The sequence below is a fragment of the Propithecus coquereli genome, unplaced genomic scaffold, assembly GCF_000956105.1.
Source record: "Propithecus coquereli isolate 6110/MARCELLA unplaced genomic scaffold, Pcoq_1.0 Scaffold335, whole genome shotgun sequence".
Taxonomy (NCBI): domain Eukaryota; kingdom Metazoa; phylum Chordata; class Mammalia; order Primates; family Indriidae; genus Propithecus; species Propithecus coquereli.
In genome coordinates this window covers 892,099-918,075 of record NW_012149008.1, presented here as the reverse complement: position 1 = coordinate 918,075, position 25,977 = coordinate 892,099, and the positions used below count along the sequence as shown (strand labels likewise).

General features: G+C 38.1%; 1 protein-coding gene across 1 annotated transcript in view; it reads right to left on the bottom strand.

Annotated features, from left to right (window-relative positions):
* The window catches only part of EXOC4 (exocyst complex component 4), a 1,030,122-nt gene that overhangs the window by 700,772 nt on the left and 303,373 nt on the right, over positions 1-25,977 (bottom strand). Inside the window, exon 7 of the mRNA XM_012650605.1 lies at positions 22,220-22,308. Within this exon, the coding sequence (XP_012506059.1) occupies positions 22,220-22,308 (89 nt within the window). The remainder of the gene's footprint in view (positions 1-22,219; positions 22,309-25,977) is intronic.

The following is a 25,977-nucleotide window of genomic DNA, read 5'->3' as shown; positions in this document are numbered from 1 at the left end:
TAAAACAGCTGACACTCTCTCCTCACCACTGGGAATTCCACATGATAATATGATTATTATCAATTGCGAGCCTCTTAAAGCAAATCAAGTTCCTTAATTAATTGATCAATCGAGCTATCTCAAACTGTAGTTTTAAAAAACTTCACGTTAGAGGAGAATAAAACAAACAAACCTAGAATAGCCTTGCTTTTCTACTCAAGTAAATAATAATCCTTGCTTTCTTTAAAATGATTTCTATTTAATTACTATGCCTCGCCTGATTAATTTTCTCAATTCTTATAAATTCATTTATTTCTGCTTACTTTTGATGTTAATACTATTAATATTAAATGTTAATAAGCATTTAAATATAGGTATAGATGAATTTTGTTCACATTTACTACCATAGAATGTAATTTTATGTGCTTTTATTGAAGTGGTTTTATTGTTTTTTTCTATAGATACATACACACACTTAATAATAGCATTTTGCAAACCTAATGAAAACTAGGTACCTTCTTCCTGCTCCCATAAATCTGAAAACTCTGCTGGGTGTCACAGAGTCCCTGAAGGCCATCCAAGTGCCCCTCCCCACAACACGTACACACACAGGTGAAGGATTCCTAATTCATCTGCTTAAGCTCCCTTTGCACGGCCCTGGAAATACAGAAACATTTCCCAAAGCAGAAAACATCTATAAACATAATCCTATATATTCTTTCAGCAAATATTTATTGGACAACAAAAAAACATATAATCATCACCATCCAAAAACATAAAGATCAGCCTCGAGGCTGATGGCTAAAAATCTGATAAGATCAACTCTTCAGCCTCTGATTGGCAGTTTTTCCTCCTCCTTTCCCCAATTTTAAATTGCAGCCAATTATCATCCAGCCAGTGAGAGATATTCTTCATTAACAAGGAAGGAGGATTAAGCAAGACGGACATATAAAGCTGAGGATCCATAGTGGGATTGCAAGAATGATAGACTAGATCCATGAATCATGGTCCTAAATCAGAGACGCTTTAGGGAGAAAAATGCAACCACAGAAATCTCTGATTATATAGATGCCATATGGTCTCTTCCATCCATGGCTAGTGTAGTTTGGAACCTGCTTAAGCAGCTGGTTTGGTTTTTTGTTTTTTTTTTAATAACCCCCCAAATTCCAACAAAAGCTCCTACCCTTTATTTAAACAGAGAATCTAAGGCTGGGAGAACATGAGAGAATCAAGATTCATAGAGGACTACTAACCGATCTTCGCCCCCACCCAGGGCCAATGAAGAGTTCTTCACCAGTATTGTTCCTGATATCAATGCACAGGCAATCCCTAAATAGTATAGATTACTATTTGAGTATGTATTTTTACTATTAATACACTATTTACAGACAGGCAGGACACCATCGTAAGTGCAAATATGAAAACAGGGCAATAAAGAGAAGGTTGGGTGATTTGAAAATATTGACAAGGTCACTTAATAATCTTAGAACCTAATGAATAATGAACAGACATATATTAGTTTTAATTTGGCAGAGTGGGCTAAGACAACAGATATATTGCACCTCTATTTCTCAATTGAAATGAGATGTCTAAATTAAGAAGAGAGAGGGTAAAAAATATGTTCCAGAACAAATGAATTTTCATTATATTGTATCTCCTTGGGGAGCACCAATTACACTGATGACAGAATACACTTTGTTTCACAGAAGGTCTGGAGTCGCCTTCTTATCTCAGGCACCTAAGCTTGACAAGGTCGCTTATCAATAAGTGGTAATCTATGGCTTGACATAACTCCCGACCTAAACTGTGTCTCAAGTGATTTAAAAGAATTAAAAACACCAACAAAAATAAATAGGCTCCAAAAATAGCAAACCAACATTTAGAAAAGCAGCATCCTTTTCTAACAAAAGAAATTTTGGCCTCTCTCAAAGGCATATGAACATTTTAAATATTTGCTCAGCCACTGAATATCCAAAGGAAATTTATGAGGAAGATAGAATAATAACTAATAATGAAGGAACCAAAAATATTGCTGTGCTTCTAAAACATACTCTGGGCAAACATTTACAATAGATATTTTGCATAGCAAATAGGCCACTAAAGAATCAGTCCTTTCGGGTTCTTGCATTTTCAGATTTTTTGTTCTTTCCCTCCTCTGAATTTTCCATGGCCTTAATAGCAATCTCAGAATCAAAATCAAAAGACTTTTTTTTTTTTTTTTTACATATAATTTCACACTCCCCCACTCCCGCTTTGCTGTCAAGTGTCTGACCCTGGTTTGATAATCTCATTTCCTGAGAATCAAAAAGCTGGAAATTTAAGCTTCCTAGAGTGTTAATTGCGGCCCTGCTCCATTGCTAATCAAAAAATTGGATGTTTTGCATGAAAATGCTTCTCTAATTAATTCTCAGTCATAAATCGCCCTGGTTTTAATAACCCCTCCTTGATTGGATAGCCTTTGAAGAGACAGTGCAGCTAATCTGCTAAACCAAAAAAAACACACGCAGAGGAAATAATAAGTGGGCTTACAAGGTATGAACTAGATGATTGCATTAATACTGTGAAACCAAAAGAGTGAGTCTCCTTTCCTGGTCTTTCATGCCTTCCCCTGTACCCCAGTAAAATAAACCATGAAACGAGGAATCATGAACAAAGGCAACTGTCAAACAAGTCGTGCGTCAAAAGTCAAATCTTTTCACCCTCCTTCCATAAAACAGTTATTCCTAACATTTTGTAAAAAGAAGTTTCTCTTGACATTTTTTTCCCTTGAAACCAAAGATCCAGCAATGTCCACTTGTCACATTGTCTATTTTAATAAGACAAGGTTTATGTTTTCCCCCTTCTTTGCTTCTGACTGACAATATATTATCATACATATCTCTAAGAGGTGCTGAACTGAATTTTCATTATCCAAAATGTCAAGATTCGTTTTTGTCATCAGAGAACACAGCTGGCCTACACCAGCAGCCCTTTGATTAATTCAAATAGAACAAGTCACCTATACATAACTTCATTTTCCCTAGACAAGGCCTTGCATTCTGCAAGTTTTAATTTACAGCCTGTCAGTTTAAGATACCATTTGCTGCCATGGTGGCACTCAAAGAAAAATAGAAAGTCTTAATTAGCAGCATTTTGCATTAGCCCTGTGATTACTAATAAAGCAATAATTTGAATTTTTAGCTTCGGAGCAAGACTTAACCAGAACTCATCACAAACTTTCAGAAGATGCTGGAACTATATAGATATACAATAATGAGTACTTTTAATAAGCACTATTTTTAACATGTAAATTATATATGGTTTTATAATTGACTTGTAAAATAGTTACATGTATTTTCTCTATATTTAAAAACTTCACGGCGGTAGATATAAGTTATCCCAAAAGAAACAACATAGAGTAAGAGGTCTAGAGTAGTTATCACAAGAGAAAACTATCTGAGGTTGATTGATTCTAACTTGGATGTAGAAGGCTGGAATCCAGCTGTATGACCGCCTACATCGATAGGATTTTACATTAAATAAGGACAAGCCACCACAATGAGATACCACTATACACCCAATAGAATGTCTAAAATTAAAAAGACTGACAATACCAAGTGTTGGTGTACACTACTGGTGGAAATATAAAATGATAAATTCACTTTAGAAAACTGGAAATTTCTTTAAAAGTTAAATGTATACTAACCATATGGCCCAGCAATCCCACTCTTATATATTTCCAAGGGAATTGAAAACATATGTCCCACAGGCCTGGGTGTGGTGGTTCACACCTATAATCCTAGCACTCTGGGAGGCTGAGGTGGGAGGATCGCTTGAGGTCAGGAGTTCGAGACCAGTCTCAGCAAGAGCGAGACCCCATCTCTACTAAAAATAGAAATAAATAAGCTGGACAACTAAAAATAAAAAAAATTAGCTGGGCGTGGTAGTGAGCACCTGTAGTCCCAGCTACTCGGGAGGCTGAGGCAAGAGGATCGCTTGAGCCCAGGAGTTTGAGGTTGCTGTGAGCTAGGCTGTCGCTTGAGCCCAGGAGTTTGAGGTTGCTGTGAGCTAGGCTGATGTCAGGGCACTCTAGCCCAGGTGACAGAGAAAGACTGTGTCTCAAAAAATAAAATAAAATAAAAATAAAAATAAAAAATAAAAAATAAAATATATATATATGCCACACAAAGACCTTAAACACAAATGTTCACAGCAGCATTATTCACAATAACTAAAAACTGAAAACAATACAAATGTACATTTGAACAACTGAAAGGATAAACAGTATGTGGTATATCGATACAATAGAGTACTACGCAGCCAAAAAAGGCAAAAGCTACTTACGTTCACAACAATATGAATGCCCAAATCATTATGTGGAGTGAAAGAAACCAGTCACAAAATTGTACATTGTATGATTCCAGTTACATAAAATTCTAGAAACTGCAAGCTATTCTATCTTATTTATTGTGACATAAAGCATTGTACCAGTTACATAGGGGTTAAAGTAGAGGGAGAAACAGACTAAAAAGGGCATGAGGAAATTTGGGCTGATGAAAACGGTCTGTATCTTGATGGTGACATTATTTTCACAGAGATATACATCTACCAAAACTCATCAAATTGTCCATTTTAAATAAATGTGGCTGGCTCATTGTATATAAATTATCTCAACAAAGTAGAAAAATGCACAAGCCATTTCAAATGCAAGTTATTTTGTAAACCCTATATAATAAAACTCTATTATGGAACAACTTTGTCATTTATTGGTTTTGATTTTGGTCAAGTTATTTAACCTCTACAAGCCATGGTTTTCTTAGCCATAAAAAAATGAGATAATAAGGCCTACTGGGCAAAATGATCATGAGACTCAAATGATACTTACGTAAGTACTCAAACAAAATGTCACCTCAGTAACTTCATCTTCTTCTCTTAAATAACATTACTTTCCCCTCTCTTCCTTCTCAATATAATTTAATCTGATATATTCATATATGTCCCCAAATACTATCAGCATATTGGAAAAAGCTCTAAACTTGGACGGGAAAAAAACCTAAGTTTCTGTCTAGTTCAGCCACCCATTAATGCATGATATTGAACTTCTTTCTATTTGTAGTAGGCATGAATATTTATTGGGTGCTCGCTATATTAGGTGCTTGGTAAGTACGGTAAACCCATCTGGCATGGTCCCTGATTGCGTGGAAGTTAAAATGAATGATAAACACACATTGTAAACAACAACAAATAATTGAATAATTACAAGTATGCCATATGCCACAAAGAAAGAAGATGACCTGGTCTGGGGGAATTAAAAAAAAAAAAGCTTCCCAAAGGAAATAATGATTAAGAGGATAAAAGAAGATATTACACGTAAAATTTTTTAGAGTATTGATTGATACACGGTAAGTACTTAATAAACATTACATAAAATTCTTATTATACAGCAAAGCACCACCTTAAAGATGGCAACTAATTCCTGAGAATAAGGAGATAAGCCAATTCCAGGTGTAGACAATAGCATGTAAAGAGGCTCCAAAGCCCAAATGAGCACAGCACGTTCTGAGAAGACCAACACTATGGTGAGAAAAGGGTCACAAAGAGGACACAGATAGTGGTAGCCAAATCATGCAGAACTTTATTAGGCATATTGAGGACATGAGACTTAGTACTAAGCACATAAGAGATCACTAAGTACTTTTAAATAACTCTTGATCTAGTGTAAAGAATGGTTTAGAGCGATTCAAAATAGAGGCAGGAACAACCAACAAATGATGACAGTTAGAACCTGCGTAGAGGCAAGAGACAATTACAGAGAAAGAGGAGGTGGGTTTGTAAGACACTTAGGAGGCAATATCAGTAGGTTCTGGTGATAGACTAACTGCACAGGGCAAAGGAGAAAGGGTCAAGGATGACCTCCAGGTTTAGCAACTATTAAGCCAAAGTGCCATTTGAGGCAATCAGGTACCCTAAGAGACGAGCAGGCTTGGGGGTGGCAGGGAGAAGGGGAGACCATGACCTTGGTTTGGGTATGTTCAGTGTCAGGTGCCCGAGAGACAGCCCGAAAGATAACATAATCTACGCTGCTTTCCTCAGAGGGTAATCGTAACAATGATGGCTTTTACTGTATTTATAAATTATTATAAATATTTTCAAAACTCTTATTTCACACTATAAAGCCCACAGAAACACAGAAAACCTATTTAGACTTCTATCCTTTCCCAAAGTCCTTCTCAGTTTCCAAATTAAAAAGAAGTCAGAGAGAACTTCGAGGGGCAAGGAGAAATTTTAAGATGGACAGTTGGAGTAAACTTGGGGTAGGGAAAGAAAGGTTGATGTTTTCCTTTCTTATATTAAACAATAAGAGAACTAGTCCAGCAACTTTCAACCATTAGTCTCAGGGAATATTTGGGAGTCTCAAAAGAAGAACTGTGGAATATCAAGACTGGGTGGTGTATTAGTTTTCTATTGATGTGTAACAAATGACCACAAATTTAGCAGCTTAAAACAACACGAATTGGTTATCTCATAATTTCTGTAGGTCAGAAGTGTAGGCATGGCTTAGCTGAGTCCTGTGCTCAGGGTTTCACTAGGCTGAAATCAGGTGTTGGGCAGGGTCACAATCTTATCTGAGGTCGGGGGCCTTCTTCCTAGCTCATGCTGGTTGTTGGCAGGATTCTGTTCCTTGTGGCTGTAGGACTGAGGCCCCTATTTTCCTGCTGGCTATTGGACAGGCCCTTACCATGTGGCCCATTCTTCTCACAAGAATTACTTCCTCCAGGCTAGTGGAAGAGGACCTACTGCTGCTGTTGTCTCTTTTAAGGGCTCAACTGATAAGGCCCAAGCAGGATAATCGCCTTTCTGGTTAACTCAAAGTCAAATCATTAGGAATTTTAAATGCATTTGCAAAATGCCTTCACTGTTGCCATACAACATAAAGTAATCACGAGAGCAACAGCCCATCATATTCACAAATCCTTCCCACACACAAGGAGAGAAATTATATAAGGGCATGTGTCATGTCATTGGGGTCATTTTAGAATTCTGCCTACTGTCAGTGGGAATATTGGTAATATATATGTAATAAAGACATAATTCAAAATAGAAGGCTATTGACCAAAAAATGGCAGAGTTGAAGGAGAGGAGATACCTTTATCTTCTACCTCGAAAGTGCTAAGAAATTAGTAGGTGATCTCTAGCAAGAAAGGCCATCCAAGAGTACTGGGTAGAAACTGTATATACACAATCAGGACTTCCTCTAGAACACAAGATCATTTAACTATGAGAAGCTATACTATAAATCCGTGACTTGATATGTAACCTGTAAAGCAAATAATCATATCCAGAAACTCCTGCCAAATGGGGACAGGGGAAGAGTACAGAAGTAGAGAGAGTTGAGAAATTCTTTAAAAAAACAAAAAGTAGAGTACGCACCCAACAAAATGATGAAAACTAAGGCTGATAAATCACGTTAGTGAGAATGTAGAGCAACTGAAATTGTCATAGAATCCCTCATAAATTTCTAAAATTGTAAAATGCTTGTTAGTATCTTCTAAAGCTAAACATAAACCTATCTCATGACCCAGCAATTCCACTCCTAGGTATATCCCAAAGAGAAATTAGTGCATATACACAAAACTGTCCATAGCAGAATTATTTATAATAGCCCCAAAATGGAAATAATAAAAGTCTATAAAAGGCAAATGAATAAATTGTCCTATAGTCATAGGATGGAATACTATACAACAATAAAAACAAACTTACACTCATAATAACAAGAATGAATCTCACAGATACGTTGAGTAAAAGAAGCCACACACACAAGACACTGTATGATTCTATTTATACAGAATTAAAGAGCAGGCAAAACTATGTTATAGCATCAGAAAGCAGAACAGTCCTGCCCTTCAGGGGTTGCTATTGACTGGGAAGAGACATGAGAAAACCTGCTGGGTGGTGGTTACATGGGAGTACATATATGTAAAAATTTAGCTGTACATTTAAGATAAGTGCAAATTACATGCTTTACTGTAGGTATACTCACCTCAATAAAAAATGAAACATAATAAAACGGCAATAATGATATTAATAAAGAAACTAAAGTGGAAAAAATGGAGAAAGACCAGAAAGGATTCAGTTCACAGGGACCTAAAGCTCCTGTGGTAGAGACACAATTTTTGTTTATATGATGTATGTTATCACTTCCAAAAGTATTAATGAGAACTATAAGTTTCAAAGCACAAAATGCAAGAAATATAGCTAAAAACTAAACAGGAAACATTCAAAACAGACAAAGGGAGTAGATGCTACATAAAACAAGCTGATTATTTGCCATGAGCATTATATTTGCCTAAAAATATCCTGGAAGAGAAGGTAAAAAGAGAACCCCACTGACGATAATTTGGGGATGACAAAAGATCTCAATTTCTTAGAATAAATTAGGCCAAATTCTTTATCTAAGGAAACTACATCTATTGTGTTAAATAAATACTGAAGTTTAGAAATTATTGGAGTCAACCATTCAATTTAGATGTAATTGTGGCAAAAAAGGTCTTACGAGAAATTTTAAAAATGATTCATGAGATATTTCAGTGGAGATGGAATTACAGGTTCTCAATAAGAGTCCTAAATTCTAGAAATGGTAGGTAATCATAAATGAGTGGTTTATTCCATCAACAGCCTTGCTTTTATCAGTTCTTTTTCAGGGGCCATGCTGTGGGGAATGATGTCCATAAACAATTCATTGCTTGCTTTCCAAGCCCAGTCTAAAATTTCCCTTTCAGATTAGCTATAAACTGTTTCTTTAAACATTGTTTAAATCTATTATAGTTAACTTTACATGTCAACTTGTCTGGGCTAAGAGATGTCCAGATAGCTAAGGGATGCCCAGAAATAGTAAAACATTTCTGAGTGTGTTTGTGAGGGTGTTTCTGGAAGAGATTAGCATTTGAGTCTATAGACTGAGTAAAGAAGAACCCCCTCACCAATGTATCCTCCTGTCCATTGAGGGCCTAAATAGAACAAAAAGTCAGAGGAAGGGCAAATTCACTCTCTCTGCTTGAAGTGGGACATCCATCTTCTCCTGCCTTGGATATTAATACTCCTGGTCCTCAGGCCTTCAACTCCAACCAAAACTTACACCATCCACTCCCCTGATTCTCAGACCTCAGGCTTTGAGCCCCACACTTAGACACCACTGGCCCCTGTTTCTCAGGCCTTCATGTTTGGACTGGAACTACATCATTGGCTTTCTTGGGTCTCCAGATTGCAGATGACAGATCACAGGACTTCTCAGCCTCCATAACTGCATGAGCCAATCCCTCATAATAAATCCCTTTATGTCGATATACACTGGTTCTGTTTCTCTGGAGAACACTAATATACAATCATACATCTTTTTTTGGTCTCGAAAATTTATGTTGTTTTCAAAAGATAATTTCAATTTATTTCCTTGTATGGTACTTATTTGATATCTCTTCTAGCTCCAACATGTTTTAGGTTGAGAGTCGTTAGCAAATCATGAGTTGGAGTACTTCTTTTTTCATTTTCATTTTCAGAGGCAGCAAGGAAGTGATTTCAAACTGGAGGCAAGAGGAAGGAGTGGATACTACTTGAATTTACTTGTCCATTAACATGCTTAGTCATTTGTTAAAAACAACATTTATTGTATGCCTCTTATATGTGTAGAACGATGCTAGGTGTTGGAGATCACAGGTAAAATAACAGTTGTTAACATTTACTCAGTACTTCACATGTGCCAGGCACAGTGCTAAATGTGTTACACTTGTTAACTCATTTCATCCTCACGATGGCCCTATGAGGAAAGGCATATAAGTGACAGTGACACACAGATGGATTAGTTTGCCCAAAGTCACCCAGGTAACAGCTGGACTCTAGAGACCACATTCTGAAGCTCTAACGAGTCCTCAGACTCTGATCTGAGAGTGAGCAAGTGGTTGAGAATCCAAGAATCTAGAGTTTTGCAGATGAATAAGATTCATAGAAATCATTTAACTTCTTCCCTTTACAACTGAGAAAACTGGTTAAGCAACTTGCACAAAATAACAGAGCAAATTTTTAAGAACGACAGATGGTCGTTTGATTTTAATAATAAAAATACAGGGTACAAAAAAAATTAAAATTGAAGAATTCACATTCTTCAGATACTTAACTGGGTGCTAAAACTAGATCAACCAAAGCCTAGAAAGAAGAAGATAGCATTTACAACTTAAAAATAAAAGTAGGAAGAGGGATGGAAGAAAACCGTAACTCCGAGAGTCTGAATTTAGGAAGAGGAATGGTTAAGGGTAATCACAAACTGCTGAAAGCCTTAAACTTGAGGGAGAAGATAATATATTAGACTATGTAGTAAAATTATATTGGGTTAGATTAGGTTAGATAGATGTAAACAAAACTAAAAGAGAAACATAAAAATATATGTTTAAAATGCTATCTTCAACCCTAACACTCCATAAAAAAATACTCCTCTTTTTGTATTTCCTGTCTTAACAAATAACAGCATTCCCTACCCAAGTTACCAGCTTGGAAAACTGGGAATCAGTCACAGTGCAACTCTCTTGTTCAAACCCTGCACAGAATGAGTCATCAAATCCAAGTGATTCTACCTGCAAATTAGGCTTTGGATCTCTTCCCACCTCTCCTAAAAAGCTCGCATAGTCTTCTATGAGTTCTCACCTGAAATAACAACACAACTTTGCTCCTTGTCTCCAATCTCATTGCACTCAATTCATTCTCCACACAGTCATCGGAAGACATTTTCTAAAATGCAGGTTTGATTATGTCACTCTCCTGCTTTAAACCGTTACAGGACTCCTTGTCACCCACAGGACAAAAACCAAACCTTCTTGCTATGTCATACCAGGTCTTCTGAGATCTGCCTTCCTACCTCCCTTGCCTAGGTCCAATCTCCCCATACACTTGATGCTTAACCACAACAAAATGCCTACAATTCGACAAAACTCTCACAAATCTGTGCATGTTCATTTACACTTTCTTCTCCCTTCCTGCAGTGAGTTTCCTTCCCTTGGTCAGTCTAGTTAATTCATTTTTCTAGTTCAGTGTAAGGATTTCTCCTTTGCAATACTTTCTATGACTTTCCCTGGAAATGTTAAGGGTTTTCTCCTCCGTGCTCTTCAAAATACTTATAATATTCACTAAAACCTTAACTATTTGCACGTCTTGACTTCCACAGCATCTGTCCTCCTTACGCAGGAGACGTTCCAGGAGCAGGGCCCAGAACACAGTTGGCCTGGAACTGTTGACTGTACACTGTCACTTCCAGTGCGTCAACTGATACAACAACCCTAAGAACCAAGCAGGGCAAGTGTTGTTAAAACTTCATTATACAGTTGAGTACTCTAGAGCTCAGAAAGGTAAAGTGACTTGTCTAGTAAAACTAGGATGAGTAATAGTTGCTCCTTCCACTAAACCACACCACTCCCCAAGCTACTCAAGACCCAAACAGAGCTGCACCAAGATTCTACATATGAACGTCACTAACCAACTGAACAGGGATATGTAAATTAGTTAGCTCGTGCTGAAATCAGACATTAATGTGCAAACAAACAGGGACTTATTTGAGCTAAGTGGGCATGAATATGCAAATTACTGGCTGCAATTCAGTAGATGTCATTGCAATTCTAGGAATGAACATCCTATATTATGACTATTACAATATTCATACATACTATCATATATTACTGTAATATGGGCTTTTCCAGTTCTAAATTGTGGGAAAGCCAAAAGTAACGATGCATATTTTCATCTGCACTACAATTACAAGCTGGAAATCAGATGTGAGCATGCAGAACTCCGCAATTTCCATATAGAACTAAGCTGCTATCACAATCACTGCAGTTCAAGCTCAACATTCTATTTTTAACCCAAGGTACTTTAAAAATAGGTCGGGCTGGTCCTTCATGAACTGGGTGCTGCCAATATTTCCAGCATCATCTACTATGTAAGCCTGATATGATATAATACACTAATTGCATTTAAAACAAACTTATTTTTCCTATAAGATTTTTAATAATAAAGTTGCATGGCTATAACACTTGAACATCACTCAGAAAATCCAGTATGTGATTACATTTAGCTTTTGCTCAATAATGACCTTTATTTTCCTATTATCAGTACACCATTGGTTCTTATCAATTCTTAATCTCTTAATTAAGAGATGAAGATGAACAATGGCCAAAGCTATTAACCATAACTGTACTGTATAATATCTCTGGTTCCTAAAAGGAAACAAATTATAATGAGTAGAGGTCTGTATATATGAACTGAGTTCCTTAATTAATGAAAAAGTTATATCCATTTCAAGTTCTGAAACTCTTATTATGAGAGAACAGTACTCTCACATTTAATGCATTTATCCATGCGTGTCCAGAGCCTGAAATGCCTGCTTCTTCTTTCTTTATCTGGAAAGCTTCTCTTCATCCTTCATAAATGAGTTTAAGCCTTAAATACTCATGGAAGCCTCCCTGCCTTTTCCAGCACTTGTATATACATCCTAGTTGTATGTTGTATGCACGTGCAAACACAACTCCATCATAGCGTCTACCGCAATACTGTGATCACTTGTTTGCATGTTGAATTAATGAGTATGTAAGTAGTGCTGCATGTAACAGAAAATCAAAACACTAGTGACTTAACAATTTAGTTTATCCCTCTCTCATATAGAGAAGTCTGGGGTGGTGTGGTGGCCCCAGCCCAGGGAGTCATCAGAGGCATGGCACTGCACAGTGTCAGACACCCGGGCTCCTTCCATCCTGTTGCTCTACCCACGATAGGTGCAGTCTCACCTACATGGTCTAAGATGGCTCGCACATTTCATTCAGATTCACATCTTCACACACATGCTGGGCTGGGAGAGGACAGCCTGTGTCTTCCCCTTAACAGCATGAACTGCAGTTACACACATTACTTTTACTCACATCCTATTAATATGTGCCAGAATTAAGTTACGTGTCCATGGTGGCTGCAAAGAAAGTTTAGAAATGTTAGTATTGTGGATGGCTCTGTGGATGGCTCAGCTAAAAATCAGGGGCTTTATTAATATAGAGGAAAGGGAGAACAAATGTTGGAAGGCAGGTGCCAGTCTTGGTGACACATTTAAAGTCCGCTTCTCTTTTTTCCTTCAAAAGCAAAGTGTGGCTCTGTTCAGTATTGTAGCCTGAGGGCCTAGTGAAGTGTCCAGCACAAGTAAACATATAATAACTCTGTAGAGGATCAAGAAACATAAAGTCTTAGAAAGCATAGAAAACAAAAGTAAAATAGCTGCTGACCCCACGTAATGCCAGGTGTCTGATATTCCAGGTGGAGGCTGAGGGAGAGGACGGAGCAGGCAGGTTAGGAAGGACCTCTCCTAAACCCTAAGTTGCCTTTTTATGAACTAATTAAGGTACAGAACTAGTTCAGGGATAGTTCACAGCTTTGTCATGGGCCAAGAGTTTCAACGGAATGATGTAGGCCAAAGAAATAATATTGCTATCACAGAAAACTCAAAACTTGGTCTAGATTTCTAAATGGAAACATTAAAATACACAAATGGTTTTGCCTCTGGGGCCTTAAGAGACTTTTCAAAACACCATTTACATTTGTACTTTTAATGAAATGTATAATACATATGAAAGAGTGTATATGACATTTGTACAGTTTTTTAAAGAATAATAAAACAACAGTATTTCCAAAAGTTAGTGACAGAAACAGAATACTGTTATCTTTAAAGCCCACGTGCTCCTCTCTGCTTACATACTCCTCCATCCTCTCCAGAGGTGATCTCTATTCTGGTTTTTGTTTTGTTTTGTTTTGTTTTTTAAGAGACAAGGTCTCACTCCGTCACCGGGGCTGGAGGGCAGTAGCACGATCATAGCTCACCGCGACCTCAAACTCCCAGGCTCAAGCCATCCTCCCATCTTAGCCCCCCAACTAGCCGGGACTACAAGCACACACCACCATGCCTTGCTGATTTTTTAATTTTTTGTAGACATGGGGTCTCCCTATGTTGCCCAGGCTAGTCTCAAAATCCTGGCCTCAAGCAATCCTCCTACCTTGGCCTCCCAAAGCTCTAGGATTATAGGTGTGAGCAACTATGCCTGACCATGTGCTTTACATTCATGCTCCCTTACCTTACCTTCTTCACATTTTTATCACACTGGGATATATGCCTAAAAATAACTATTCAGTTCTGCCTATTTCTGACCTTCATACAAATGAAATAAGATTTTATCTATTTATACATCTTATGTGACTGCTTTTGAGATTCAACCAAGTCAATCTATGGTATAACTCATTTCTTTTCATTGTTGTGTAGTATTCTACTGTATGGCTCTACCACAATTTATATACCCATCCTCCTGTCTATGGGCACTTGAGTTGTTTCTAGGTTTTTGCTATTAAAACACTGCTGCTATAAGCATTCTTCTTAGTAGGTTTTGCCCATCACATTTGAGTTCTCGACCCCCAAAAATTTATTTTCCTAAATGACATGAGGTACAAATCCAGTTTCTTCTTTTTCTAACATGGATAATCAATTGTGTCACCACCGTTTATTGATGAGTCTGTCCTTTTCCTACAAAACAGTAACGTCATCTCTCTCCTATTTCAAATTTCCATATGTGCAGGGGTCTGTTTCTGGGAGTCTTTAGAGTTTTATAATGGTGCCTTGGGTGTCCACACAGAGGAAGGGAAAGGGGGCAGTTGGAGTGAGGGCCTCGGCAGGTGTGGCTCTGACCCTCAACCCCGCTTCGTCAAATCATCTCCGCTTTAATCTGTTTTCTGTACTGAACTGTGAAATAAGACTTAAACAGAGAAGGCTTTTATGACTAAAAACCAAGTTGGAAAAGCACTAAACTGTGAATTCTAAAGCACTTTCTAGCTTTAAAAATGGTTTTATTTTCCAGACCTCATACTACATGCATGTTTATATCAATTTCTTCTGAATTTTGCTAATTGAACACTTCAGATAATTTCTACTAATACTATTAGTATTCCTAGAAGCATCCAAACTTCATTTTGAAAATATAAAATTACCTTATGAATTATGCCTGATTGGGACAATGATAAAGTCATTGTCTAGCAGCCTCATCACTTACTAATAATTACTTTCTTCATTACACACCATAACTGTTTGTGAACTTCTCTATATTCTAACAAAGCTCAACCCAGAATGAGCAGCATTGTATAAACCATTAGAGTCACCAGGAATATGGTTTCCTGCAGGCTTAAAGAAAGTATAGGAAAACGAGCAAAGCTGTTATTTTTACCATACTAAAAAACTGATGTGAAACAAATGATGAAAAACATGAGATATAAGGTAACTTTTAAAATTTTCTGTTGCATCATTTTAGAAGTTTTTGTTCTTATTTTTTCATACATTTGTTTTTTTAAAAAAAAACCTTATAATTGAAGTATAATATAGACACAGAGAAATGTATCACTTTCAAAACTCAAATACATTACATTTCATTTAGCCGTATTTCCTCTCTTCTCGTATCTGTATGAATGAATTAATAAATAGAGGGCCAAGCACAGTGGCTCAAGTCTGTAATCCCAGCACTTTGGGAGGCCAAGGTGGGAGGATCACTTGAGGCCAAGAGTTCAAGACCAGCCTAGGCAACAGAGTGAGACCCCATCTCTATAAAAACTTTTAAAAATTAGCTGGGCATGGTGGCTTGCACCTGTAGTCCTGGGTACTTGGGAGGCTGAGGCAGGAGGATTGCTTGAACCCAGGAGCTTGAGGTTGTAGTGAGCTATGATTGTGCCACTGTACTCTAGACTGGGCAACAGGGCGAGACACTCTCTCTAATTTAATAAACAAATACATAAATAGAAGGGAATTTTTTCAGAAATGAGGTTATACATCGTCAACTGGTTCTGCGTGATGACCAAGTATCATATCTCAGGAGTGAGGTTCTTAGGTTTTACTAAGTGATGGACTTTGTAATGGCTATTTTGCACTCTCAAGATCCACTTTCTCGTGAATTCCAGGCCCCTCCATACGGTTCAGCTGCCAGTGGTTTGTTCAATGGGTAGAAAGGAGATTGTATGAACTCGTTACTCCCAAAATAAATCCATTTAATATAAACTAAATCCAAGACTGAAGAATATTTTTAAATAAAATAAATTTCTACATCAGATAGATTAAGGCTAATAAGTGGTACACTCAATAACAATCTTGGCATAAGAATATTTTTATTTCTTAAATGATTTGAAATAATACATTATTCTGTTCATGACCTGAGGAGAGTACATTTATTACTCACAACTTCTTAGGAATAGATAAAGAAATTAGCATTTATAAAAATTCTGTTATAATTTTATTGTAAGATAAATCTTACATATAAGTAAGTTAAGATCTTTCTTTTAAAAAAGCAAGAATATAAATACACAAAGAGAAGGAGAATCAATTTTATACACTACTTTAGAGACTAAAACAGAAGAGATAACTATGAAAAATTAAAGTTATTAAGAAATAATTGTATGCAATTTTTATAAGAAAAAATGTGCTCTTTTTCATGTTCCCTGCATATTGTACTATAGTTATTAACAAAGTCATTAAGCAAAATTTTAAAGGCTACAAAGAACTCTAATCAAATTGTAGGGTACAAATCTTTACAAGTACTTCTTATATAATATTTAAGGCTGTAGAACAAATGTGTGGTATGAGTGTAAAACTGCTGTACTAAACAATGTACCTTACTTCAGCCAAAATGTCCCTGAAAATTTGTGCATAAGTGAAATCTTGCTTTAAATGCTCTATTCTAGAACAACTATTTAAGAAATTCCTATTACAAATCCTCTTGTAAAAAAGAATAATCAACCCATGGTTAATCTATCTCGAATATTGTCTCACCTTAAGGCAAGGCACCTCCAAATAGATTAATTACACACAATATCCCTGAGTGTTCACAACCCCAGTCACCAATAACCCATTAGAGAGAAAAATGCAGAAAATTCAGGTCAGGTCAGTATCAGAGGCCAGGACTTGCCAGTCCTTCCATATTTACTACATAAAGCAACTCCTCTCAGAGAAGGCAATTCTCAAGTGCTTAGAGCTTTACATAGTATTTTAACGTCAGGGCTACAGAAATGTCACTCATTAAACTAATGGGAATAAAAATGGCACTCGAAAGGTATCATTGAGTACAAACCGAAGTACTAAGTAGCCCCGAGACAGAAAAGAAATCTGAACTGAGTACATATTTCCACTTGAATCAATGGCAATTAATGTACTCTGACCATTCATAAGTTTTATTATCCTTAAAAATGAAAGAAGACAAACCACAGGACTTCCGCTCTGTTTATTAAAACGTCCACTAGGGTTTCTCCTATAAGTAGACTCGTGCCTGCTTACAAGAAGTGCCTTACTATAACTAGATACTAAGGACAGAGGGCTCCTTCACCACATGTTTCTTAAGCACCTAATTCAAGCCAAGCATTGTCCTAGGACTGGTATGCACCGACGAATAAGGCTTGTGTTCTGGATCTAGGGAAGTGTAGAAAATAAACAAGTTAACAAATAAGCAAGACAGATACATATTAAGAAAAGTATTATAAGGAAAAATTTTTTAAATATTGTGATAAAGAATTACAATATAGGGGGGCAGGACACTGGACGAGATCAGGAAACAATAAGGAGATAGTTCATTTTGGTCATGAGTGGCAGTCTTTTCATTTTTTTTTAACCCTTGCGGGATAATGTGTTCATCAATTATGTCATTTTCCTGAAGAATTACTCATTAAACCTGAGCAGCTATAAGTGAGCTAAATGTTCATTAAAACTTGCATCTTTCTTCACCTACAACTGCTGTCTAAGCAGGACAATGAAGCGGCAGAAAGGCTGAAAACAACAGGGAGTCGATGATTAACGTAGACACACACGCAAGTTGGATTTCCACCTGTTATCTCACACGCTTTGAAGCAGCAACCCCATCTCTGCAACCCAATTGCCAACGCAGACTATATAATGAACCATCTGTACTGTAACAGTTAGAGCCAATTGAGATGGGTTGACAACACCAATGAAATCTCATCTTTTTTCATTCTTTTATCCCCTTGTGCGTTGTTAGACTTAGTAAGATTTTTAATTGCATGATAAATTGAAAACGTTGGCAGGAACTAACTTTTGTAAAACGTGAGCTTTTTAACATGACTTTGATGGTCTTTCTAGGTGGATTTCTTTGCTGCTGCCCTGCAACAGAAGGAAAAGTTGACCTATGAACCAAACCACTGGGAAGCAAAGCCTGCAGCTATGTGGTGTTAACAGAAGAGACAAAAATCTTCCGCCAGTCTCTTATGATTTGATTGAACCATTCAATTATGCCTTTCCGAGGATAAGCGGAAATGCAGATTGCACTGTGGTCTTTGGGCCAGTCAGATTAATGGAATAACTAAAAAAGATGGCCATTTTTAATGGAAGATGGGCATGATTTTCCCCTCTTTTTTCCTGCTGAAATGTTAAAAGCATGCATCAGAGAAACTTTGGCTTCTCAATGAAATACCATCAAACTTTTACAAAAACTGGTCAGCTAATCCATTCTCTCACCAAGTCTGTGCTGTGTCAGCTCAACTGAAGTATCTTCGAATGATTGTTATGAAGATGATGTGTTTGCTAACTACTACTTGTTTCTTCACCAGAGATGCTTTTCCTATCTTGCTGAAGACTGGGAAGGGCAATAGACTTGTGCTTGAAAAGTCCCATATTTCAATTAACTTTTTGAAGGATGGGAAAATTCCTAGCTAGATTATAGTGATTCCTCCATTAACCATCCTCACAGAATAACATTTTTCTGTCACTTAGTTAGATTTTAAAATGTTTTTCAATTACATACAGCAGTTTTCTCCTGGGCCGGACAGCTCAAGGGCAACGTTTCTACTTAACAAAACTTATAACTACAGAGAACAAAAACATACGTATAGCCTCTACTTTGCCTTAAACTTAAAAACTATGGGAACCTAGAAAGCTAACAATGGCTGCCAGTGGCTCCATCTCCTTTTAGGCCCCTTCCTGCCTCTCAATGGTGATCTCTATGCTACTTTAGATCTTAACTGTCCTCATTCATTCTGTCATCACGTCAGACAGTATTTATCAAATATTTATTGTCCCAGGCACCATGTGAAGCACAGGAAATAAACTAGTATTGTACTCGTAGAGCTTATAGTTTGGTGGCAAACTCAAGTGAGCATGGATCTGCCATATAGTGTGAAGTGTTCAGACAGAGAATATTAAAGATGTGGTAGTAACAGACAGCATGGCCCACAACCCCAGAGAGAGAGAGAGAGAGAGAGAGAGAGAGAGAGAGAGAGAGACAGAGAGGTAGGTTGGGGAGAGGTGGGACCAGCAGGGAAGTTGATCAGAATATGTGACAACTAAATTTAACTTGGAAGGCTGAATAGGATTTAGCCACACAAAGATGACAGAAAGGATAAGCAGAATGTGCGTAAAAACTCTGAAGTCACAGTACTGTAGTAGAAATTGTAATACTTAAGAAGAAAAAGAAAGGCATAACATTCACTATATGTCAGATACTTTTTAAACACTGTTCATAGCTCAACTCATCTAACTTTCACAACAGCCTCACGGAGTAGGGTCTGTTACTTTTATCCCCACGTAGAGAAAAGGAAAGAGAGGCCCAGAGGGTATGCAACGTGCCCAGGGTTACAGAGCTAATGCTGGGGAGTTAGATTTTTAAGTGCAGGCAGTCTGGGCCCAGAGCCCTCTGCCCTGCATTGCCACACTGTACTGGCAAGAGATCACGGGCCACTGAGGGGGAACTGAAAATTGTCCACGTGGCGACAGCACAGAGTGCCCACTATTCTTACTGTCTAACGAAAAGAAAGAATCTACTGTTCGTCATTTACCCTTGTTGGCTAATTATGCTTGAATGTGAGAGAATGACAAGTTGTACTGCTGTCCTGTCGATTACGTGGTCTACCTTTCCATCCTAAAGTGCCGAGTGAAAGGCTTCACTGCGGCGCCAGATGTCGATACTGGGGGAAGTTGTGCGTGTGTGGGGACGTGGGTATAAATGAATTTTTTGTACTTTCCGCTCAGTTTCACTGTGAATTTAACACTGCTCTAAAAATAATGTTTATTAATTTTTAAAAAGTAAAATAATCAGAATTCAATCTAAAAAGGAAAAAAAAGGCTTTTTCACCATTAAAGAAATTGAAGTATACTCAAAGACAGGTGGAGAGAAATTATAGAGGCAACTTTAAGCTATTCTTTAAGCCAAATCTGAAGAGAAATTAAAATTAAGACACTGTGATATAGAAGATATTCTAGCCCTAGGTAACCCGCTACACCCCTAGGTAGCAGTTCGAGTATGATCCTAACACCTACAAGAATGTGTGTTCTGTTTCCATATCCCCTTCCACACTTTGCAGCCCACCCTGTTCTTCTAGGACGTGGCAGCCTGCTAGAGCAGGGGGTCACCCTTCTCCTCCACTCCTTGTCTGACCACAGAATGGGTCACTCCTTCATGTGCTCCAATTCTAACCATTCTCTGAGCTCCTACACAGCAGGAGTCCAAGATGCACACTGCATGTCTTCCAGAATGTATGATAATGCTTTAATATTAAATGTTAGTAAGCTAATCTCCTTTTCCTAATACCCTAAACATATTTCTAGGCTTTTACTTCCGGTAGCCACATATATGAGCTGCAGAACTATTACTGATATAAATACGAGAGAGTGTATTAGGATCTTTAGACAAACTAACAGGTTAATAGATTAATAATGAAGGCGAAGGTAGGAACACCTAGGCAATAGTCTTTAAATCCAGAAAGGCAGACCGGTTACTTGATAATGTTTTGATGTAGAACTGAGTCTTAAAAACTAAACATTTAATTGCATGGGCTAGTCCCTGCAAAATATTCCAAGTGACCCCAATGCATCAAAGATAGTAAAAGTGCTCATACCCATCCCTTACGGAGAAAGCCCAGAGTCCTAAAATAATTTAAATAATCACTGCCTTCTCTTAACTCCTCTCGCATTTTTATCCATAGCGCCCACTTAGTTGTATTTACTTCCTGATATTGTTATTGATGTGTGTGTGTGTGTGTGTACGTGCCTTACTTTCATAACTGGATTTTAAGGCTTTACCTTATGTTTCTTTGCACCCAACTTCCATCCCTTCCAACACCTAGATGTCTTACACTTAGTAGGCCCTCACAGATCTTTCTTGATTGATTACATTTACCATGATCAGCATCTTTTTGTCATAGAAGGAAATGTCACTGGTCTGATATTTTATTTATTTATGTTATAATTTATTTTCTAAGTATTTTCTTCTGCAAATTACAACTCTTTGGAAATGACACATGAGTATCAAATATCCTATGTATCAAAGTCATGCTGATTACACCACTATTTAGAAAAGGCATCCTTCTTCCCTTTAAATCTGTGGTCCCCAATCCCCGGGCCACGGACCAGTATTATTAGGAAGCAGGCCACACAGCAGGAGGTGAGCTGCAGGGAAATGAGCAAAGCTTCATCGGTATTGGCAGGTGCTCCCCATTGCTCCCATCACCTCCTAAGCTCCGCCTCCTGTCAGATCAGCAGCAGCATTAGATTCTCACAGGAGTGAGAACCCTACTGTAAACTGCGCATGCCAGGGACCTAGGTTGCACACTCCTTACGAGAACCTGATGCCTGATGATTTGCGGTGGAGCTGAGGCGGTGATGCTAGTGCTGGGGAGCGGCTGCAAATGTGATAAATGTAATGTGCTTGAATCATCCCGAAACCATCCTCCCCTCCCCCGGTCTGTGGAAAAATTGTCTTCCATGAAACCAGTCCCTGGTGCCAAAAAGGTTAGGGACCGCTACTTTAAATAATGCATTTTTCTTTTTCCAAATCTCAGGTATTCCTGCCATATTCCAGACGGTGTGAAAAACAACAATTAAAAGTAACAGTGGCAGTCACAGAAGACTGGCATTCTCCTAGACTGTGACCAGACTCAGGTCTGCTATCTAAGCAAGAGGAGCCTGGCCTCAACTCTTTTTGCTCTGAATTCCCACATGAAGGGTAGCAGGTCTATAAATCCCGTAAGAGTTTACAGTAAGAGTTTTAGCTGTTTGGCAGTAGATGCAGGGAAATGATAGAAGAAACAGATAATCATGTCATTAAATTTTTGTTATCTTGAAACAATCTTGTGAATACAGATCACAAACTCACATGCAATAAATGTTTCAGATATCCCTCCAGAAAATTAATTTTTCCAGAATAGTCCAATCACCCACCTTGAAGTTCTCCACTCCGACTATAGAGCTCCCTTCTCTGTTCTCGCAAATAGGCGCTCATACTGATGGCGTGGGAGGATGATTCGAACCTGCGATGAAACACGAGGCAAACAACAGTGAGCTGTCAACCAAAGAGCTGGTGTCCAGCTATGTATTCCAAAAGTATTCTACTCTGGTCTGGGATGCTCCCTGATGTTCCATGATCAAGAAATTTTGGCTATACCGTGACAGAGCCAGGGACAGCTGCCATAGACCTTGATTTATGAACAACGTTCCTGGCTAATGTTCCTCTACAACAGCATTTGGATCTTTTGCTTACTCTCCATTTACAACTATGATCTGCCCCAGCTTTCCTTTGCCTTCAGACTACCATCATCCTTTGCCAGGATCCCTACATGCAGCAACAAGAGCATCCTATAAAGCTCAAAACCATCAGTGACTGCCAACTGCCACCATAGACATACTGGCTCCTGAGAGCAGAACTCTCGCCTTTCCAACCCCCCCCCCAGTTAGAGGACTAGTACAAAGGACATACTAGAAATGCTGTGGAAGAACCACATCAAAGAAGCAAAGCATCTATGGTCACTCCCTAAACATCCTAAAAATAATATCATTTCTAAATGGCTGCTTGTTTTTTGACCTGCTGCCTAGCACATAAAATAGTTTCAAAAATACCACACTGCAAAATGTTTGTTCACATCTACGCAGGAACCGTTGCAGAGATTAGAAACACGGGGGAAAGATTCATGATAAAGAACAGGTCTCTAAAAGCTAAAGCAATGATGACAATAAAGAAAAACAAAAACAGATCAGTCTTAAGAGAAACACGCAGGTAAAAAAAAAAAAAGACCAGGTAAAATTATGACTATATCAAACTGTAAATTCTGTGATGTGCTCAGAGATTCCATTTCAAACCTGAGACTTTCAAAGTCAGGATAATAGGCTGACAGAAGGAGGAATCCTTCTAAGAAAGACTACCACTAAGGCATAAGCAGCAACATAAGTAAGAGCAACAGTGATAATAGGGTAGGTTTCTGGAACCAAGGAAGGAGCACCATCATTTTCTTAATTATGCCTTCTTTATTCTTTACTTGACAAGGAAGATGAATACCAAGATGAATGTCAGTCTGCCAGGGAAACATTTGGGTTACTTGATCCCCTCTCTGCACCCTGCCAAGAATTGAGAGGGCACTAACAGCCGGGAGGAAAGCAAAGTGTACAGTACTTCAAAAGTGCCACCTGCCAGTCAAGTGCAGAAAAGAAACCACTGACCTCTAAAAGCACGCTGACAGCTATTGATCAGAGTCGGCGAGAGAAAAAAATAAACTCTCGAGTAAAGAATAGAGAGGCGCACATTGCACAGTAAGAGAGAACTTAAACATACTTAATTAACCTTGGCTAGGGGCAATTAAAGAGGGTAATAAAGTCCTTCACAAAAGCGATAAAAACAGAATATAGTTCTCCAAAATCTTAATCCTTCATGACTTGATGTATTTTTGCTACTCAGGAATTCTTTTTATGTTTGCAACAAGTCACAGATTGATATAATTTTACAATAAAAGAGGCACTAGAGAATATTCAGTCTCACCTCCTTATTTTATAGCCCAGGGCACTGATGCCTGTCAAGACAGGAGGCCTGCCCAGGCACACGTGGCTCATTAATGACAGAACCAAGACTGGAAACAGACAAATCTGTAATAACTGCCTCATTGTGTGTCGATGATGAGTTTTTACTACTGCCCAACAATAATTAATGTATAACAATGATTTAAGGTAATTTGTTCATTTCCAACAACTCATTTTTTTTTCAATACCATGACTTCAGAGGCACTGGCTAAATGTTCGAAAATGTATATGTGGTCTGAGGTTGAAAGTGGGGGTGATGGTTGCAAACATGAAATCTAAAAACACAGAAGCCTGCTTCCTGCAATAAATCCAGATTTAGAGTGGTAAGTTGAGCTAGGAAGGGAAAGTGGGGAGGAGCAAAGGGGAGGGAAAGGAAGGGGAGGGAAGGAAAAAAAAAAAAAAAGGCCTGGTTAGGCAGCATCTGAGGTGGTCCCGGTTGCTTCTATCAGCCACTTTGTCTTTCCACTACCTTCCTGCTTGCTGGCATAGCCCCGCTTCCATCTGGGCATTCTGCTTCCTTGCTCCCTCCCTGAGCATATTCAGCCATGTACTCAGGAAAAGTGGCTCCCTCTTCAGCTGGAAGCCTAGCAGCAGAGATGAACCTGCCTGCTTTAATACAACCACTATGGTCTGCTTCCCCAGGCCAGTGACTGGTTTAGGAGTGGGCATCAGACCCAATCCTAGAACCTGCTGGAAACTTGCAGAGGAGCTTTGATACTTGCAGGAAAGATCAATAAATGAATAATTAATGACTAATTATTAATTTCAAAAAGATTTTAAATGGTACAGCCACTTTGAATAATGGTTTGACAGCATTGTACAAAGCTAAACATAATCTTACTATATGATCCAGCAATTTTGCGCCTAGGTATTTACCCAAGTGAGTGCAAAACTTAGTCCACGTAAAAACCCGCACATGAGTTTTTACAGCAGGTTTTATTCATAACTGCTAGAGATTGGAAGCAACCAAGATATCCTTCAACAAGTGAATAGATAAACACGCTGTGGCACATCCACTAAAAGGAATGCTATTCAGCAATACAAAGAAATAACCACCAAACCACGCGAAGACACAGAAGAACCTCAGATGCACATTGCTGCATGAAAGCAGCCAGTCTGAAAGACTACATACTGTGTGACTCCAACTATATGACATTCTGGAAAAGACAAAACTATGTAGACAATGAAAAGATCAGTGGCTGTCAGGGTTGGGGAGGGTGGCGGTTGAATAGGTGGAGCACAAATGTTTAAGGCAGTGAAACTATTTTGTGTGCAGTGTAACAGTGGATACTTGAACTGTACAACACAGAGTAAACTCTGCATGTAAACTAGGGACTGACTTTAGTTAAGTATTGGTTCATCCATTATAACAAATACACTACACTAATGCAAGGGGAAGCGGGGAGTGAGGGGAGCGTAGAAGGGAACTCTGTATACTTCCTGTTCCATTTCTCCGTACACCTAAAAACTGCTCTAAAAAATTAAGTCTAAATATTAAAAAAAGAGAGAGATTGATTCGCAGGAAGAATCACATGCTATTTCCATGGCATTACCATCTTTATTGGACTGGAACTAATGGAAACATATCATACCCACAACAGAAAACATGACTGATGTGTCGAGGATGATGAGGCAGAGAAATGGAAAGAGCGAGGTCCTTTATGATACTGTACTGCTAAATTAAGGAAACCTCCTCCGCATTAGTCTTTATTGTGTGAGATGATAAATTTCCTACAGTTCAATCTATTCTATTTGGGATTTTATGTTACTTGCAGCCTAAAGCATTTTAACTAATAATGCATCTACCCTCTGAATAAAACAGTTTAAAAAGAAATGCGTTCAGTAAACACAGTGGATTTCTTTACAGGCAAGGACATACTAAATCTCCTCTCCACTGGGCCAAAATATAAATGAACTCTTGAAACTTTCCTTAATTGTTAAAAACACTATGAATCCAAAATAAAACCAAATCTCAAAAGTGAACTAATAAAAGATACTACAACTTTAGCCATTGAAAAGAAAATGAATTCGAAATGCAAGGATGATAATTCTGTAGTCACTCACATGCTTATATTTACAGATACAACTTCTTAAATAACAACTAACCCCTCAAAAGAACACATAAGTCTGGC